General features: G+C 42.5%; 1 protein-coding gene across 1 annotated transcript in view; it reads left to right on the top strand.

Moving 5' to 3' along the window:
- The window catches only part of ube2f (ubiquitin-conjugating enzyme E2F (putative)), a 51,793-nt gene that overhangs the window by 11,004 nt on the left and 20,361 nt on the right, over positions 1-20,428 (top strand). Inside the window, exons 5-7 of the mRNA XM_079277491.1 lie at positions 11,483-11,550; positions 15,302-15,372; positions 15,629-15,686. Of these exons, the coding sequence (XP_079133617.1) occupies positions 11,483-11,550; positions 15,302-15,372; positions 15,629-15,686 (197 nt within the window). The remainder of the gene's footprint in view (positions 1-11,482; positions 11,551-15,301; positions 15,373-15,628; positions 15,687-20,428) is intronic.

Genomic DNA, 20,428 nt, shown 5'->3' with positions numbered 1-20,428 from the left:
CAGGAGACCAGCAGTCACAACGTCGATTCATTTGTAATGCCACTTCTGCAGTTATTTTGAACCCAGGCCACGATCTTTTCTGAAACCTAAAAGAGTAGTTTTGTCGCCTAAACCTAAAAACTAAGTTGTTCCCTGAGACGAAGGAAGTGTATTCTGAAAAGACTTTGTGCACATTGACGAGCATAAATTGACACGTGTTGCTGGACATTCATAAAAAGATGCAAGAAAATATGAAGAATCACTTTTCGTAAGATGACTAGGCTAATATTACAAAATGTTCTGTGTGGTTGAAGAGATCTGGTCACCGAATTTTGTCATTGGTCTTTTTTATCTGGTGCGTCTTATTTTGTCTATTACATTTGTAACAAGAGAGTTTACAGACGTCACTGCATCCATTTTCTGGACACTAAGATGTTAGGATATCTTGATGTTTAAGTCAGTGGTGAATTAATTGAATGCTTTCTGGCCGTGTGTGTGTGTTTGTCATCTGTCTCCCTGCCACCCCAATAGGCTCTGCGTCGCCAGCTAAGTTTTCACAAAGGTCTTTGTCAGCAAAATCTAGCAGAGAAAATTTCAGCAATTAGAGAGAAGATTTTGGTGTCATGTTCTTGAAGGGGAGTTGATAAGGAGATTGAGTTCTCAGAGAAAGTCTTCCTCAATTATTCATGACCTCCGTCTCCCCCCCTCCCCTCTTCCTACCCTTTACTTCCTTTCTCTTGCTCTTTTCTCAGACCAAATACAGGACAACAATGCTCACGTAGAGGCCTCAGTGTGACCCGTGAGAGGGAAAGTCTGAATATATTTTTCGGTAGACCTGTCTGATTTCTCCCCTTTTCTACCAGCTGGTAGTAAAGTATTAACACAAATCCATCAAGTACATTTTATATATTTTACAGGAGAAACAAAATAAATGTAATGGAAGTATATTAATAGAAGAAAAATAGCACCTCAAGTCATCTCGGTGTGTCTCTGTAGTTGTAGTAGATGCAATGTGCAAGGTGTCTCGTTTTTTCTGCCGTCTTCATACTGTGCTGTCAAATTTCATTTGCAGTTTGGTAACTAGGCATTACACACACAGAAGCATTCATTTGCACTGCGGGGAAGTGGTCAGGAAAATAACAATTGCAAAGGGAACTTGCCCTCAGGATGCAGATTGTCAAATATCTCTCATATCCAAACCATGTAATGTAAGGTAAAGTCATCTCGACTCACGGGGAGAGTTTACAGCTCAAGGCTCACGTAAGTGCTTCTTCCTTTTTTCTTTTGTGTTTCCTTCTCTTTTCGTTCTCCACGTTTCTCACGAGAACTGCAGTTCCTCTGTTTACTTTGGATGAACAGTAGTCATGAATCATTACTCAATTTTTTATTTTGCTACAAAAAAACAACTGAAAATGTGTGGGGGAATCAGTGATGTTTTTCGAGCTCTGACCAGTTGGAATGCCTCTTTAGTTTCCTTTCCTTTTCCCATGCAACCGCTGCGCCGGACCCCTGTGTCTCTGAGGAATGGGGACAGCAGCAACACTCTGGGGTGAACACATCCTCGCATGTCACTGTTTGGATTATTAGAAATGCAATAATGAAGGAAAATTGCGTCGTCTTTGTGTTTCACATGGGAACTTTTTTTCCTGCTCCATTTGCGTACGAATAATTGACGTATTGTGCACATTCCTACAGAAACCTGCAAAGTTTGATACATTAGCAATACTCTTTTGGAGAGCAGCCATATGTAAGGGTCAGCAACAGGTCCTTGTGTGTGTGTGTTGAAAAAAAAGTACATAATAGCAAAAAGTATAGTTTAGTCACGTTCAACCTTTTTTTATTATTGAGACAAATAATATGTACAACATATACAGTATATACATGCATATCTGGTGGGAATCAATCTTCTGTCAAAGCAACACTTGGTAATCTGTAAAAAAAAAATAAAATCAAGTCCTTCCGCCTCCTCTTGGTGTTCCTAATGGCATTAAACACCAACTCGACCCCAAAGAAAAACAAACAAATCAGAGGAGTCTCTTCCGCAGCTGTGAATCACTGCTAGCGAAGCCCCCGATCAAATGTGAATCAACATTCTTGTTACTGCGTCGCCTCATATGTTTTCAGTGTCCCCTTTTAACCGTAAAACGTTCTTTCAGATAAGCTGTCACTCTTTATTGTGCTCACATTTAATGGACGTGTAATTATCTGTTGTTGTGGAATATTTCTTTTCAAAGTTTAGGAGTGAAGTTGGTTTTATCCAAAGTGTTTAACATAAAAACAGAGTCTTGATGAATGATCAAAGTTTCAAAAAGTAAATTTAATGTTTGCAAACAGAGAACACAAACACAACCACGTATTGCAGTGAACTGTGAATATGCTCTAGAGACGCAGAATCAAAACAAGGTATTTATACCGGCCGGCACAGAGGAGACAGATAACACACCGGAGACTAAGGCAGAAATGTTTAGTCTAACAAGAAGCAGTTGATTAGAGAAAGAACACGTCGGTTGTTTGTCCCGACCAAGATAGAAAAGTGACCTTTGTACTAGACCAAATAGGTCAATGTGTTCAGACATCCAGACAAATGAACTTCCTAACAGCAACATATCTCACAGAAAATATGATGAGGAGGTTAAAACATTTTTTATCAGTACACTCCACTCTTTTGGTTATACCATAACCACAATTAAACATAATAAAAAAATGTTAAAATACTAACTAGAGAACAAAGGGTGGACTGCCTTTGTCTCAACAGACCCCAGAGGATTATTCTGCCTCTGTCTTGAGAGGTCTGTTCCTAGCTAGATCATGCTTCCTGATGAAGGGGCCCTGGGTGTGCTCCGTTACGAGCCCCTACTTCTCAGGAACACGTTGAGGTTGTCCTTGTCTTTTCCCTCGTGGTATTGATGAGTTGTAGACAGTTAGCACAGATCATGACGTGTCTGTCGGCCACTGCCCGTTGTGATCCCGTCCGCGAATCACTGCTTGTCCTCCTGCGATGGTTCTTTCGGTGGTGCCCGTTGGCTGACACTTGATGCAGGTGTTTGCTCACCTGAAGCTTCTCCTGGGTCTGGAACCTTTTTGCAGTGTGACGCGTGGACCCAAGTTGCTCTCTCAGCTACCTTTACTGCCGTGTGGGTGATGAGGAGGATCTGGAACGGGCCCAACCAGCGTTGTGCTCTCCAGTTCTTTCGTCTGAAATCTTTCACCACTACGAAGTCACCGGGTTTCAGCTTGTGGAGCGGCCCCTCCCCTGGCCTCGGGAGGGCAGCTGCCACCTGTTGTCGTATGTTAGATAGAGCAGAGGACAGTTGTGCACAATATCTTAACATTTCATGTTCGCATAAGGCGGTTGATGGGAGCGGTGCCTTGGGTGCTTCCGTGCCTACATGAGGAGGAAAACCAAACAATATCTCAAAAGGACTCAGATTGCTGCGTGTTCGTTTCCTCATACGCATGTACATCAGCACTAGAGGCAGGGCTTTTGTCCATGGTAACCCAGTGTCAGCACAACATTTAGCTAACTTTGTTTTGAGGGTACCATTCTCTCGTTCAACAGCGCCACCACTGGCAGGATGGTAAGCACAGTGTGTTCTTAAGTCGATACCCAAATAGGCGCTTAGTTCTGTAATGGCCTGGTTTACAAAATGAGAACCGTTGTCACTTGATATTTTAGTAGGAACAATTGAAGCGATTCTTTTGGGGGAGAGAGTCTTACCTTCTCCTGAAATGTCATGGCCAAGAAAATGAACGTTTTGTGTTACAAACTGTAACTTTGAGAGACTGGCCTTGTGGCCTTCCTGTGCCTGTAGCAGCTTTAATGTATCTTTCTGACACTGTGCCTGAGTAGGAGCTGCGATAAGGCAGTCGTCGACATACTGAAGTAGGGCAGAGCCTGGTGAGAGAGTTAGACTTTCTAAACTTTCCCTAAGAGCGTCATTGTAGATTGTTGGTGATTCTGTATACCCCTGACACAGCCATGTGAAGGTGTAAGGTTTCCCATTGAAGTTAAAGGCGAACCAAAATTGAGAATCTTTGTCGACTGGGACACTGAAAAAAGCATTTGACAGGTCAACAACAGAAAACCATTTAGCGTCAGGTGGAATCTGAGCTAGAATAGTATATGGATTATGCACACTGAAGCGTTTACCGCTTTCAGATCCTGCACAAAAACGCCACTCAGTGGGTTTGTCTTTGTCTCTGATCTTTTTCACAGGAAAAAATCGGTGTTCTTACTGGCGAATCCGGACATGGAACGATCACTCCCGCTTTCAGGAATGATTCAAACACTGGTGTAATACCGTCAATGGCCTCCTATCGCAGAGGATATTGGTGTTTGTGGGGTCTGAAGTCAGAGCGTGGAGTAATGACGACCGGTTGGCAGTTGTTGATCAAACCCACGTCATATTTGTGCGCCGCCCAGAGTGTCTGTGGAACAGAGGCAAGAGCGGGAGAAATAGAGACAGCGTTAGAGACTAACGTTTTAGCTTTGTTGTTATGTTCATAAAAAACAGACAGAACGTGAAGCTGCCGTCAGGAGAACACAAAAACCACGATGGTACCCAGTCGACTTTGAGCGTAACACGAGTGGATCATTTGTTGATTCCCAGTCAGTGAGCGCTTCGCATTGTGCCACGAACGGTCCCAGATCTCGCCATTGGTCATTTCGACCCTTGGACAGCGAGATGTGAGGAGACGATTCTGCCACTCGAAATAGTTCTTTCTGTGTGGGAGAGAGAGACACAGAAACAGCAGATTTGTATGTTGACCAAAATAAGGTAGTACAAACAATCGCATCATTGATGCCTTCAAAAAACGTATCCTCATAGGATTCATCTGCACCCTCAGAGACATAGGAGGTGCAGTGGAGATGTTCTGGATTCATGCGTTCTGCATGAGGCGAGACACGAGTGTCAACTTCTTGAACCAGTCGTGTGGCTTCCTTCACAGGAATCCACCACTGATAAACATGAAGTGGAACAGGAGCAGCCATCTGCATCATGTGTTGTATGGCTCTGTGTCTAGTCACTTTCAGTCCGTCAGGGGATGATGTCAAACAGATGCCATAAGCGCACATCAGGTCTCTGCCCATCAGATTAATGGGACAGAGTGGCGAAAGTAAAAACGAATGTTTCACTCTAATGTCAGGTTTTTCGTCAGTCAGGTCAGTGTGCACACTCTTCATCGGACTGCTAAATTTCTCAGTTACTGTTAAACCAGAAGCCCCTTGTGAATAAACATACCGCCCGCTCATCTTCTGATGAGGAAAATGTTTCTGTTGAATTACTGAGTGAGTGGCCCCTGAATCTACCAAAAACTCTAACTCCTTTCCCTCAACAACAACAACAGTAGTCGGCATGTTTTTGAATGATTGTGATGAAAACATTGCATATATGTGTTTCGTGTGTCGTTGGGATGAGAGCAAGCGCTGTTGCTCCAAATGTGAAATGGCGCATAGGAGAGCAGCCTGTTCTGCAGTATGTGTGTGTGTGTGTGTGTGTGTGTCAGGGGAAAGGAGGAATGATTGTTTGAGTGTGTCGTGCATGTGTGTGTGCATGTGTCACTGAGCGTGCGAAGCAGATCTTCATTGCGAGCTCATGTATGTTTGAGTGTGTCGTGCATGTGTGTGTGTATATCACTTCCCTGCATCGGAGGCCTGGGGCCGGAAGCCGCTCCCCCCGTCCGGGCGTCGTCTCCCTCCCCCGCATCACGTCAGTAGGTGCCGAATGAGTCACGTCCCCCCTCCTCTCCTGTGCTTTGAAAACGAGGATCTCCCTGGTTGACGTGGTGAGGACAGTCATTATACCAGTGACCAGTTTCGCCACAGCGGAAACATTCGTTTGGTTGAGTCTGCCGAAAAACTCCACTTTGGCGGCCATTTTGGAAACGCCCTCCACCACGGTTCATCCCCCTTCCTCTGTTTCTCTGTCTGCCCCTCCTATAGTTATTACGTGGCTGGAAAGGAGGAGTTGGTTTCCGTCCCTCTGCGCCTAGCGTCATCTGCTGGACAGCTTGAAGCATGGCAAGTTGAGCCTTTTCTCCAGCTTGTTTGTTGTGCTTGTCCTGGCGTGTCTGATTGTCATTAAACATTTTGTAATTGTGGCGTGAATGTTTTACCACTTCGTCGAGTCGGGCGTCTTCTAGGCCGATCACAGAGCGTTCGGTGGCGGCTTTGATGTCGGGCAGCAGTCCGTTGACCAAGGCGTTTTTGAGATGTGTCTCCCATACAGTCATGATGGCTTTGTCCCCTGGCTCCTCAAGACCGCTGTGCGTTTGGAATGCAGACATCAAACGTTGATGATAGGAAGTAACATCTTCGGTTTTACCTTGTTTGGTGGAGTTTATGAGAGCCATGTTGACTTTGGATGGAAATCTGAGGGCGATCTCAGCGCAGACAGCCTCGATGAAGGTTCTGTAGGGTCCGTTCTCGTTGTCGCTCCAGTCGAGTTTTATCAATCTGGAATCGCAGCCATTTCCTGTGACGACAGTTCTGATTTTGCTGAAGTCAGTCGGGCCAACATGTTTAACCAGCAGTCTATGGACCTCTGAACCTGTGGGCATGAATTCTTTACAGAATATCAGGAAATCTTTTGCAAACGCTGTACCGTTGTGGATGTTTGGCAGATGTGATGAGGCTTGCAGAATGTCAGTTTGTGTCCAGGCTCTGAACACGAGCCCTGGAGTACCGTCCACTCCTGGTACTTGAATCATCGGGGCACTGAAAATGAATTCATCCTCAGGTTTCACGTTCGGGGGTCCTGCAGAGCCATGTTGTGGCTGGTCTGGGAATGGGTCAGAGTCTGAAGGTGGAGAAGTTGGGTCCTGTTGGTAGGCCACGTTACTGTATACAGCCACTTGTTGTCGTTCGCGGAGCTGGCGTGTGTCGGGCTGGGCGGCTTTGGGTCCGTGTTCTGGATGAGGAGGAGGAGGAGGAGGAGGCTGAGGTCTGGGGTCGAGTTGGACGACGGGTTGCGGGGAAGGTCGAGGACACACGTCGAGGAGCGGACCGCCTGCACCCGTGAGGCTCGGATACATGGAAGAAGAAAAAAGAAATGGGTTATTTGAGCGTGTGTGTGTGTGGAGTGTCCACGCTTGTGTCCACGCTTTTCTTTTCTTCTTTTAAACACGTCATTTGTTTCATCATCTGTTTTCTCTCCCTATTTTGACACTCTTTCCCATATTTTCAGGCAAGTCCGATTTTTCACAATCATATCTAAATCTTTAACTCGAACCTTTTTGCCACTCTTCATTCCTTTTATTTTAATTTCTAAATCCCCTCGTAACATTTTAAGTTTAGCGGAACTTAATGATCCATTTGCTGGAAACCCAAATTCCCTTGACCATTATGGGAGGCATTCCAGACATGACTCCCCGTGTTTCTGTCTCATTAAATCAACCATCAACCTTCTGGCTCCGGTGAATGTGAAGTTTTGCCACCCATTTTCATCTGGTGTGGACGTCGACGCTACTTAGTACAATGCAATCGTCACTGCAAAGGTGAGTTTCTTTATTCATAGGAGAATGCTCACAATACCCTCGTTTCTTTTATCCGTGGGTGAAAACTGTAAAACCTTTGTTTTTATTCATAGGAGAAAACTTTAGAAAAACCTCTTTTTAGTTTATTTTATCCTTAGGCGAAAAACTCTAGAAAAACCTTTTTGAGTTTCTTTATTCTTAGAACACTCACAATACCCTCTCTTTTGACAGACACGATCAATGTTACGATCTCAAAAAGCTTCATTATTTTGAGTTAAAATCGTTATCGTAAAATGTCACTTCGTTCTCTTCATAAAATCACATGAAATAATACGTCAGAAACCTAGGTGGAGTCACATGAAGAACTCATAAACCAACCATACAAATGTCAAAACCAGCTGTATTCCCCAAATAATAATGACTACTTGATCACTCATCTGTGTCTGCTACGTTTTACGTCTTTACAATTTACCGTTTACTGTTTACAATTGGAATTTCAACTTCTTACCCGATTTGAAGAAATTAATTCTTTCCGTTGGATACGCGTTCCGTCAATCAGGTCTCCCCGGTTTCCGCCGGTTCTTTCTCTCTGGTCTAAGGAGGTATGAGACAGGAAACTGGTTGTGTTGTCCTGGGAAGGGCCCTTCCTCCGGACGGTCCTCTGGAGCCTGACCAACGGTCAGCGTATCCTGTTCGTGACGCCAAATTGTTGTGGAATATTTCTTTTCAAAGTTTAGGAGTGAAGTTGGTTTTATCCAAAGTGTTTAACATAAAAACTGAGTCTTGATGAATGATCAAAGTTTCAAAAAGTAAATTTAATGTTTGCAAACAGAGAACACAAACACGTATTGCAGTGAACTGTGAATATGCTCTAGAGACGCAGAATCAAAACAAGGTATTTATACCGGCCGGCACAGAGGAGACAGATAACACACCGGAGACTAAGGTAGAAATGTGTAGTCTAACAAGAAGCAGTTGATTAGAGAAAGAACATGTCGGTTGTTTGTCCCGACCAAGATAGAAAAGTGACCCTTGTACTAGACCAAATAGGTCAATGTGTTCAGACATCCAGACAAATGAACTTCCTAACAGCAACATATCTCACAGAAAATATGATGAGGAGGTTAAAACATTTTTTATCATTACACTGTCAACACCAGTCATGCCCCTGTACCTGTAAACTCCGCTTCACTCTTCCTTCCTACAGGGGTAAATCCCAATTATGCCAATTAATCCGGGTATGATGGCTGATTTCTTCCTCACGGGAGGTTTTCTTCGATGCGGTTAGGTCGTCAAAATTGTTGATCCGGACAAGTTCTCAGTTTACATTTTAAGGAATGGGTGTTTTCAGACTGCGTTGAAGGATGGATTATTTAGCATAACATATGTTATGCTAAATCATTTAACATGATTACCATTGTTACCCGATAAGCATCAGCAGAAGTAAATAAGCATCTTGTGAGAGTTTCCTTCTAGATTTGGCGCCATCTAGCGTTTGCCAATAGCAAGCCAGCGTTTGGTTTGTCCCTTCAGGGTAAATGGACTGTACCTTTCTAGTCTTTCGACCACTCAAAGCGTTCTAACACTACATGTCATTCACCCATTCATACACTGATGGCAGGAGCTACCATTCAAGGTGCCACCTGCCCATCAGGACGCTAACTAATCATTCACACCTGTTGCCCAAGGACACATCGAAACGGACTAACGGAGCCGGGGATCGAACCGCCGATCGGTGAAGGACGACCCTGCTCTACCACTGAGCCACAGCCGCCTATAAGCATCTTGTAAGAGTTTCCTTCCATTAAAGTGTGTTGGATTTGGCGCCATCTAGCGGTGACGTTTCCGATAGCAAGCCGGCGTGTGGTTTGTCCCTTCTGGGCTACTGTAGAAACGTGGCGGCTGGCTCCATGTCGAGGACTCGCTCTGTGTCTAGATATAAACAGCTCATTTTAGGGTAACAAAAAACCAACCATACTTATTTTCAGGTGATTATACTCTCAAAAAAACATTCTTATTGTTAGTAAACTCTGGCGACACACAGTTCCTTTTACCAACTAAGTTGCGTCTTTCTGTTTGAACCTTTGGGCTCCCGAACATATTATGTCTAGAATCTATTTTCCCTGAAGAGTTGGAGTTTAGTTGTTTGAATATGTGTGTGTGTACCGTTTGCAGTGTCTTATGACAGAAAAGACTGATTGTTCCAGTTTACTGAAGACACTCGTGAATTATTTATGACCTCTGACTGCCTCTGTTAGTCAGTAGATGCTCTCCTTTCTTTCAGTTTGTTGCTCTCTTTTGTCCCTTTTTCTGTCCGCCCGTCGCTTGGTTGTTGACGCGTCACTGATTCTTTCTTCATCCTCTTTTGGACTTGAAAGTTTGTTGAAGCTGTATCTCTATTTCTCACAGTGTTGTCCTCCCTCGTCTCATTTATAATACAGGGGAGGCTGTCTGTGCAGTCTAAATAAATTGGACCCCTGTCTTTGTTGCCCTGAATGGAATCTGGGTGAGGTTTTGATAGCCTTATCTCAAATTGCCCTGTGTTTGAGTAAGAAAGGGGTGGGGGGCGGGTGGTTAGAGCGGGGTCCTGCTGCCTTCATGCCAGTTTTGAATTGAAACCGTTTGCTCTGAAACACAGTTTTAAGTGTTACTAATACCGTGTCAGCAGCATTGAAAGGACTGTGGTATCTTTATCTTTTTGTAAATTTGAATTGCATATTATTTTAAGGTGTAAATCAGACGTTTGTCTCTCCACATATGTGAATGAGACGGTTTGAAATATAGCACAGATGTGTATTTTGCTATGTGGTCCATGTTCGACAGCTGAGCAAGCTACTTATTTAGAGACTACACACGGCTCATTATCTCTCTCAATTTCTTATGTTCAATCAGAAGTTGCCAAGAGTATCGGTCTACCTGTGTGAGCTCTAACAGGCAGTTATTTTTTTCTTCTTCTTTCTGTCCAAATCTGATCTCCAACTTGTCCTCTGATCCCCGAAAGCGCTGCAGCCAGATATATAAACTGGTCAAACAACGGTCGCAGCAAATCGACGAAGAAATATCAAAATTTACGAGGTGCGTACACGAATGATCGTACATGCTCTCCACTTGCATGTGGCCCTCTCTGCATCTGTCCTCGTCCACTAGTGTAGGGTATTAGGTGTGTCTGCGTGAAACGTCGTCGGCCATTGCGAGATGGAAACGGAGGATTAAGCCAGCGTTGTGTTTTGACCTGCAGGTGCCCTCATTTACTCTCCTGTCACACACATATTTGATCTTGGTTGAGCTGGTCGAGAGAGACGCAACCTCCATTTCAGGGAGACCAATTTGGCAAATCAAATACGAGCTTGTTCTCAATCTAAATAGATTACTTTGTGACTTTATTCTAATATTAATCTTGAAAATGTAGAGATGGATTGTTAATATTCAAACTGGACTTCGAGGATAATTTTTCATCTGCTCACCGTTACTTTTAGCAGCACAGCTACACAGACCCTTTGTCATTTATCGTTTGAAGAATGGACTTCAATCTTCTACCCAAACCGGTTCATAATTTCCGCTTTTGCTTCTCATTGAAGAAAATATGATACTTTGCCATTTAAAGATGCATTTTCTGGGTTGTCCTCATTGCCAAAAGAACCTGTGCACTCTAAACTGCAGTGTTTTTGAACGTGTGGGAAACATGAAAATCTACTTATCTATCGACTCATCTGCTCCTTTGGCTATTTTCCAGTTTTACAAGCAAATCTCAGGCTGTTTTGAACAACTATTCTCTTTTGGCTTGAGGTCTTTGTGTTAAAGATTAGCTCTTAAGGTTTTTTTTATCTTTTTCTTTTTCACTGCATGATACTTATTTCAGAAGGTCTCCGACACATGTTTTAAACCCTGATCAGCAGTGTATGACAACAATTGAAGGCCCTGTTTCTACAGAAATGTATAAATTGGAGTGTCATTAAACGTAACCTGTAATGTGTATAGATTATTGAAAACCTTTGTCCTCTGTCTGTCTCCCTCCGTCTTCTTCCAGATGAGGGTTACTACCAAAGTGGAAGGTTTCAGTTTGAAATAGACGTCCCCGAAGCCTACAACATGGTGGTGAGCATTCCAGTTATTTCTCATTTGCGTGTCTGCTTGTGTGTTTGTATGTCTGCATGCCCACCTGTGTATCTGTGTCATCAGCATCAGTCGGCAGCTTCCTGTTTTGGCCCATGAAAATAACGACTCCAGATTTGCCGTCGGATGTGGTCTGTTATGTTCTGTCATGCTGATTTGGGCATGAAGTCAGTTCAAATAATGAACTAAAAATATGTGCATGGTGTTCTAAAAATCCCATTTCCTTTCATTAAAGTTCATACAGGAATATCAGGGTACCGAGCAATAGATTTTTCTATTCTCTTCGTGGAAGCTCTGCAGAATATACTGCATCATTTTTCCACCTGACCTTCACAGGTTGAATATCCTCTGTTCACCTTTTTCTTTATCTGTTAGCCTGTTAATTCTTACTACACAGGCTTAACTCACTGTGTGCGTGTGCGTGTCTGTCTTTTGTTGGTATCTCTATGTATCCCTGCACATGTACGTCTGCTTTGTATCTTTGTCTTTCATCACACACTGTTTCCTCTACATGCAGCCACCTGTTGACGTTTTATGGCGCCTGCCACAGAATGATAAATAATAAGCATTCAATCATGAAAGGTTAATTGATTCATGAAGGAAGGCCTAGCGGCATTCAAGTGGAGAATTGCTCCTGTGGGAAGAGCAATGTGCCCAGACAGAAATGTTCAGCAGCATTCCTCATCGGTAGGCCTATTACCGCTTATTAACATGATGTTAGATGTAATAATGTGGCTACACTGCACAAAAATATAGTATGTGGAAGGAATGAGTCCTAAATCCTGGATAGGAGGCAGCATTTTTGCGCTTTCGGCTCCCTCGTCTTGAAGTCAATGGGTTTTTAGTTAGATGCCGGAAATAAGGTCTGTGGCAACACAAGTTTAGAGATTTTAACGCTTTGTTTTACGAAATAAAATCAGCCGCTAAATACCACTCTCTCTCGGGAATTGAGAAGCTTTGACATGTCTTTAAAAACGGTTGTTGCTAACTGAAGTCGCTAACGGAGACTCCTAAACAGCATCTCACCAAACACTGGTTACAGCCTTGTACTGTGTACTTACGCTCATGTGACTGTGGTGTAGTTCATTTATAGCCTAACGTTAGCTTTTTAGTTCTACTAATTGCGTTCACCCTTCAAAAATCATTAAAGTAGTGTATATTTGTGGAGATTATCTCGCTGAACAAGACGTGAACGTGTGTTTGCCAGAGATAATTTTCTGCAATGATCCAAAATCCAATGGAAATTGGCTTTTCCGTCGGCTTTATGTCGAGGGAACCACTGTGATGCTAACTTCCAGATTGGCCTACAATACGTCATCCCTGCAGCTCTCTATATCCCGAGCCAGTTAAAGCGAGCGTGAGTTTGCGGCGCGGTGGACGCGCTGGACGCGCCGCACCATCGCAAAATCGCGGCGCGCCAGTCTCATCGCATCGTGTGCATAGACTTTGTATGTAATCTCGACGCGCGTCAAAAAATCGATGCGTGCGGTGTGAACGCACCTTTAGACTGCAAAGGGATGCACTTCAGAGTCTGCAGGCCTGGGGCCTCTGTTCTTACCTTGAGACACAGGGGTGAAATCTGATTGGATAAAAGCTCTACTTAAAACAAGCTGCACTGGAAGCAGAGCAACTGACTAAGACCGTAGCTGTGCAATGAGAAAATAAGATAATGAGAAAAATATTTTTATAAATTATAATGCATGTAGTGTATTTCAGAAAAATTATGAAATTATAAAATAGATATAGCTCTGTGATTCTGTTTAGGCCAGCAGAGAAGGCCTTGCAGGCCCTGACGGCCCACCACTGGTAATTGAGTGTGAACAATAAGAAAATACTACATTGCAGTAAAGAGGCGTTGGTGTGTATGGAGGCAATCGATACGACCTGTTCTTCACGGCTTTTCCTGAGCTCTCTCGGTATTATTATTTGCATCCTCCTTTCGCCATCATTGCCACAGCTTCAGTGTGACCAAGACAATGAAAAACCATTCCATGATTGTAGTTGTTGGGATCTGGCAAGTGTGGTTATTAACAAGTATGAAAACTAAATCATTGATATCAATACAAGTATTAATATCAATAGGATTGTTAACATATATTAACAATAACAGGCCTCTTCCTTTGTTTCAGCCACATGGTGAAGTTCCAACATAGTCATTTTACAACAGCTTGTGTGGCTTATACTAATCAGGAAAAATTACTTTTATGTTTCTGCTATTGCAGTATGCAACGCTAATATTCAAAGATGTTATTGTTTAACCTTATGAGAGCAGTCATACTGGATGTCTTCTCAGATTTGTAAAAAGTCAAAAAGTACAGTTTATTCTAAATGTAGATATTTTGAAACATGCAAGTCTGCCTTCCCCTATTTGAAAATTGTCTAACTAAAAGTTTAAACCCCAAAAGCACAGTGGGACATGGAGCGTATGCAGACTCAGAAGGCACAGAAGTGTCCATGTTGACCAACAACAGTGATACACCATGTGTGGACACTGGCCTGAGTTTTGAAGGCTGCTTTAGTTGACTGCTCACGATTTAAGAATCTCTCAAAAACAGAGAAAATGGGAAAATACACTTTTTACAGGAAATATTTAAACCACATCACCAGAGGCAACTCCTGTAGTTTCTTTAATTTCTTTAGTTTATGGCCTTGTTGCCTCTTCTTGGCCAAATGTCTATTTGTGTGTCTACATGGTTGACAATACCAATCAATTGGTTTGGCGAACATTTTGCACATTATGTACCTAGAAAAGAAAAGTCATTGAGGATCTTACCTCGGTTTCATATCAAAATAGCTCACAAAACCCCAAATCATTGAAGTGGTAATTATATAACTGTGTTATAGTAGAAGAAAAATAACTTTATACATCACTACATCATACTTCCATAATGATGAAAACGTGTACCGTACTTCCCGGGCTATAGAGCGCATCTGTATATAGGCCGCGCCTGCCAATCACCAAAATAAAAAAACAATGTGTACTTAGATAAGCCGCACTTGTCTATAAGCCGCAGGTGTCCCAGTTGAATGGCAAGATGCTTTTAACAGTACTAAAGTTGTCTTCTTCTCTGAACATCATAACATGTCCGACTCGCTAGCTTCTAAGCAAATTTTAACATTACAGCCAATGGGGAAATGCTAACCGCGATTAGCATTGGCGAATATAATATATCTTCGTACATCTTTTCATGCTTCATACAGACATACTTACAGACTAAGGTCTCTCAAGGCTACCAAACGGAAGAAGTAAAACAAAGCAGCGTGTCTTCTCATTAGAATCTAAAAGCAACGAGGCAATAACTGTTGTTGTTGTAACTCGTAGCTCTGAATAGCATTTACGGCTAACTGGCTTGGCCGCTTAATAGGGCTGATGACGCCGCTGGTCACGGCACTCGCTAATCGCTCCAATAACAGCTGATTCCTCCACAGAAATGCAGACTTTTACTGCACAACAGCTGCTAGCTGTTGTGCTAGCAGCAATGCTTGAAATTAGTTATCCATGTTGAAATGAATTACTGGTCGCCCTGCCTGTTTGTTTTTTTCCGGGTACGGGTCACGTGATAGTGAGTGTGACGAATCAGGGACAGAGACGTCATGGCTGGTAATGACCAATCCAGTAGCGAGCACAGGTGTGGGCTCATGTTTTCTAACACGCATCCGACTTTGGCGGCGCAAAGCTATGAAAAAATCCATACATTAAAAATGTCGCTCCCATTTCTTGCTCGTGTTTCAGCCTCCAAAAGTGAGATGTCTGACCAGAATATGGCATCCTAACATCACAGAGACTGGAGAGATCTGCTTGAGGTAATGCTTCCTACACATGTTTTATTTTATGTTACGTTATTGTTCTTCCTGCTAAGAAGTGGATGGAAACCGTAAATATACAGTATTCCCTAAGCTAGACATCCCTTCTCACCCAGATACAGCTGTGTCACAGCTTTTACATACAGTGGTCTTTCAGTTTGTAACCTTTGGCGTTGCAACAACGTACGACGACAAGCTGCCACAAAGTGACTTTGATAATAAGTATTGACACTATTTCTTTTTTATTTTATTTCAGCTTATTGCGGGAGCACTCTATTGATGGCACAGGCTGGGCCCCCACTAGAACTTTACAGGTAAAAGAATTGTATTTATTCAAGAGAATGTATCTTTATTAAAGAAAAAGCAATAGGAACTCTTCGGCTATGTTTCAAGGGTTCTTCGGTGTATCCAGCGGATATCCGGGCCAAGACTTCCTCTTCCGTGTGCCGCTTATTGTTGGAATGCTGTTAAGCATTCCAACTATTGTTATCCTGTTTCTTTATTCAACTTCTATTTCTTCCGTGCCCCTCTTCTCCTCCTTCACTTTTTAAGCTACAGAAACCGTTCAACTATTAAAATGTTAAGCTCTTTCACCAGAGGTGTGCTATGACTTTTTATATTTCTAACCTTTAAACTTTTTGAATTATTAATCTTTTTATTTTTTCAATAGGATCTCTATGGAGAATATTTTCAAATGGCTTCAGGCACACAGGTGTTCGCGATTGAGCCAATTAGTGATGTTTATAAACACAGACTCACAGACACACGCGCACATACACTCCTCTCCCTCTATCGCTCTGTGTCTCTCATACAGTCATTCAGGTCTTAGGGATCTTTAGAGGTCTTTCCTCCCTCATCATTTAATAACCTCTGTTTATGTGTGTCAGACATGATGATTATGTCTCCTCTCCCCCTCCCTCCCCCACCCAGCCCCACCCTTTCAAAATAAAAGCCCCATGGATTAACTGTATTTAAACGTTTAGCTCAAAATTAGGCTTTTTTGTTGAAATAATGAATGCTCTTAGTAATACTGTGACAACTACTACTACTGCTAATATTTCTAGTATTACTATGGCTACTACTACTACGACTTCAACTTTTGCTGTTGCTACTATTACTACTACTGCTACTGCTATTACTGCTACCATAAATATTATAACTACCACTACTGCTATTACTACCACTACTATTATTACTTATACCACAACTGCTAATACTGCTATTCCTGCTACTACCAGTACTAATACTACTACAGCTATTAGTATGACTGCTACTAGTACTACTACTACTGCTACTTCAAAAACTGACTTTACTATTACTACTACTACTACTTATTATACTACTACTACTGTTATATAAAATACTACGACCACTACTACAGCTATTACTATGACTACTGATACTACTACTTCTACTACTTCTTCTAATTACTAATACTTCGACTACAACTTCTACTACTATTGCACAAATATCACTACTGCTACAGCTAGTACTTATTCAAATGCCACTAATACTTATACTGCCAAGAATACTTCTACGACAACTTCTACTACTACTACAACAAATATTACTTCCGCTGGATTTATTTTAAGCTACAGAAACCGTTCGAATATCAAAATGTTCAGCTCTTTCAGGAGAGGAGTGATATAACTTCATATTTGTAATCTTTCAACTTTTTGAATTATTAAGGTTTTTGCAATTTGTTTTTGAATTGGATATCTATTTTCAACAATGTTTTTGCCATTAATTTCAGTTTTCAGCATTCCAACGCATTTTCAGCAGGAAATGCTTTTTCTAGTTCCACTATTTCTTCCGTCCCCCGTTTCGTCGCAACGCTTCTTCTTCTTCATTTTTTAAGCTACAGAAACCATTCAACTATCAAAATGTTCAGCTCCTTCAGCTCATCTCTGCTATGACTTTTTCTATTTCTAACCTTAAAACCTTTTGAATTATTAAGCTTTTAGCAACTTTTTTTTGAATGGGATCTCTATTGAGAATATTTACAAATCCTCTTCAACTTCTTCAACTTTCAAATCCTTCAACTTCCTCATACTTTCAGCTACAGACACCATTTCAACTTTCAAACTGCTAGAGTGAAGAGCAGCTTGAGATTCTTGTGAAAAAACATTTGTGTTTTGCCACTGTGTCCACAATCTTCACTCTTCATGCATAATTTCTGGATGTAGAAGTAGCTAATATTGTCCTTGTCGTAGAAAAATTACTGTAGAATCCCACAGATTTCCACATTTGACACAGAAGCCGTTAATTGAGAGGAAAACCAACTTTCTGCTCCATAGAGACCAATGTTAAATTTTGCTTCAAAAACATCTTCCACAGAACACGGTACCCCATTTCTAGATCGCCAGTTAAGCCACATTTTTTACACTACAGACACAATTTTTACAGGATCTGTTCTTCAACTCATTCTTCGCCTCAATTATTAATATCGGAGCAATAGGAGCTACGGTTATTTTTGATGATTTGTTTGAGAGGTGTTTCCCTGTTTTATCTCCATGAAATGGCGTCAGGCACACAGGTGTTCGCGATTGAGCCAATTAGTGATGTTGATAAACACACAGACTCACAGACACACGAGCACACACACTCCTCTCCCTCTCTCTCTGTGTCTCTCTCTCATATAGTCATTCAGGTCTTAGGGATCTTTAGAGGTCTTTCTTCTCTCTCTCTCTCTCTCTCTCTCTCTCTCTCACTCACTCACTAATTCTTTCTTCTCTCTCGCTCTCACTCACAAATTCTTTCTTCTCTCTCTCTCTCTCACTCATGGTGGGAACGTAAAGGAGCGTGTTTGGGTTATCAGCATTTAAGAAACTGAATTCTTGACATCAATAGAATTATTAATGTATGTAACAATTATTAATGATTATTAATAACAACGGGGCACCACCCTGCGAACAGGGACCAATAACCAAACGATAAAACTAAGTCTCATAATTAGTAGTCACTCATAATGTCAATAGTCGGGTGCGACTACACATTCAGTGACAGTGAAGGGTTAAATTCGAGCACAGGCCACTACATACAGTTTCATCAAATACATATGCACAAGTAATCACAGACGACTGCTCCTTAAAGTATAACAGAGTTTATTAAATCAAAATAATAAATGATCAAATCAATTAATATTGCAACCAACAAACGTTATCATACAATTTTATATGCCTAAACTAAAGAATGAATAAAATGGATGAGGGTGTATGTCTGTGTGTGTGTGTGTGTATGTGTGTGTGTGAAAAGGAAGGGGAGTCTTACAGCTATTGCTAAAGACTACAAAGATGGCGGCGTCGAGTGACGCGGACAAAAGGGGGGGGGCCTTAAGATACTACAGCTAAACTACCACCAGATGGCGGAGTCGAGTGACTCGGACAAAATGGCGGCGAGACTGCTGTATGTAATCACGTGTGCCGATGCACACACGTGTTGTGAGGCGATCGTTTGAACGGGGTTTCCCCCAGGGGCAGAGATAGGAGCTGTGTGTGCGTGTTACGTGAGAGGAGGAAGAAAAGGAAAAAGGAGCGAGAACTCGACGTGCATCACACTTCGGCGTGCGATGTTGTAGGCAGCCTGAGTATCGCTTGCCTTACCATGCATAAGTATGCCGTTGTCGGGTTGAACTACCGGCAGCTTTATGCAATGATAAGCACGACTCTCAGTTCACTCAGAGTCGATTTAATGAAGAGAGAAATAAACAGAACGAAATGAAATGACTCAAATTAAATCCCAAGCAAACAGTCATAGTAGTTAATACACAAATACAGCGGAGCTTCTCTGCTCCATAATGATTGCGCAATACCTCCGTATCACGTGACAGTAACCTAAACACACAAAAACCACGGGAATATCAACATATAAATGAATGGCCTGAATTAAACTTAAGTTAATTTAAGCTAAGCTATGCCCAGATACCAAGAATCTTACTTGTCGATGCTTCGTTGCAACGTTGAAGTGTTCGTGGGGAAGTTGTCCGTTTTCCTCGTCAGGAAGCAGGCTGCTTGCAGCGCGGCCTTGTAGCGGGCGCTGTGTGTCGCACGGTTTTTGCTGGTGCGGCTTCGGTCCGTTGGCGTGGCTCTGGAGCAAACGCAGGTCCGATCTGTACTCGCTGCGGGGAGGACAGTTAACTTCGGATGAGACGGCGTGTCTGCACGTCTTACCGGGAATCCTCGGTCACGAGAGGAGCGAGGCTTCGTCGGGCTCCTCTGTGCTGGTTTGTGCACAAAAAAGGGGGGAAAAGCAAAAAGCGGAGAACGGATCGCGGATGCGGATTCGTTACGCGGGCTGAGTGGAGCCTTACTCAAAGTGGAGCACTGTCTGTTTCGTCCAACGAAATGACTTTGTGACCTGACTGGGTTTGAGGAGGGGAGAATGCCGTTGCTTCCTCGTGTATCCAGGACGAAGAGAGCGTTGTGTGCTCCCTGTTCGACGGAGGTCGAAGGGAAAAAGCAATGAGGTGTGTCCTGCAGGCGGTTTTGTAGAACAGTGGTTGAACCACAGGGGTCCTGGGGTCTCTTGGCCATCGGCCAATGAGATTGCAGCGGTGCATTCAGGTGACTTCAGGAACCATAGTTTTTGGGGGGGGGGGATTCACACCCTCGTGTGAAATTCCTTTGCTCTCATCAAACTACAAATCAGGATGAAACCTTTGCTTGAAAAAGTGAAGGCCTGATTCTCTTTGTTCACAGCACATGTTGAAGCCATATGGTCAGACCCCAACACTCACTAATTCTTTCTTCTCGCTCTCTCTCTCGCTCACTAATTGTTGGAATGCTGTTAAGCATTCCAACTATTGTTATCCTGTTTCTTTATTCAACTTCTTCTATTTCTTCCGTGCCCCTCTTCTCCTCCTTCACTTTTTAAGCTACAGAAACCTTTCAACTATTAAAATGTTCAGCTCTTTCACCAGAGGTGTGCTATGACTTTTTATATTTCTAACCTTTAAACTTTTTGAATTAAGCTTTTTATTTTTTCAATAGGATCTCTATGGAGAATATTTTCAAATGGCTTCAGGCACACAGGTGTTCGCGATTGAGCCAATTAGTGA

Source organism: Melanostigma gelatinosum (genome assembly GCF_949748355.1).
Source record: "Melanostigma gelatinosum genome assembly, chromosome: 10".
Taxonomy (NCBI): Eukaryota; Metazoa; Chordata; class Actinopteri; order Perciformes; family Zoarcidae; genus Melanostigma; species Melanostigma gelatinosum.
Note: the sequence above shows the minus strand (reverse complement) of the source record. Positions and strands in the feature narration are given on the sequence as shown.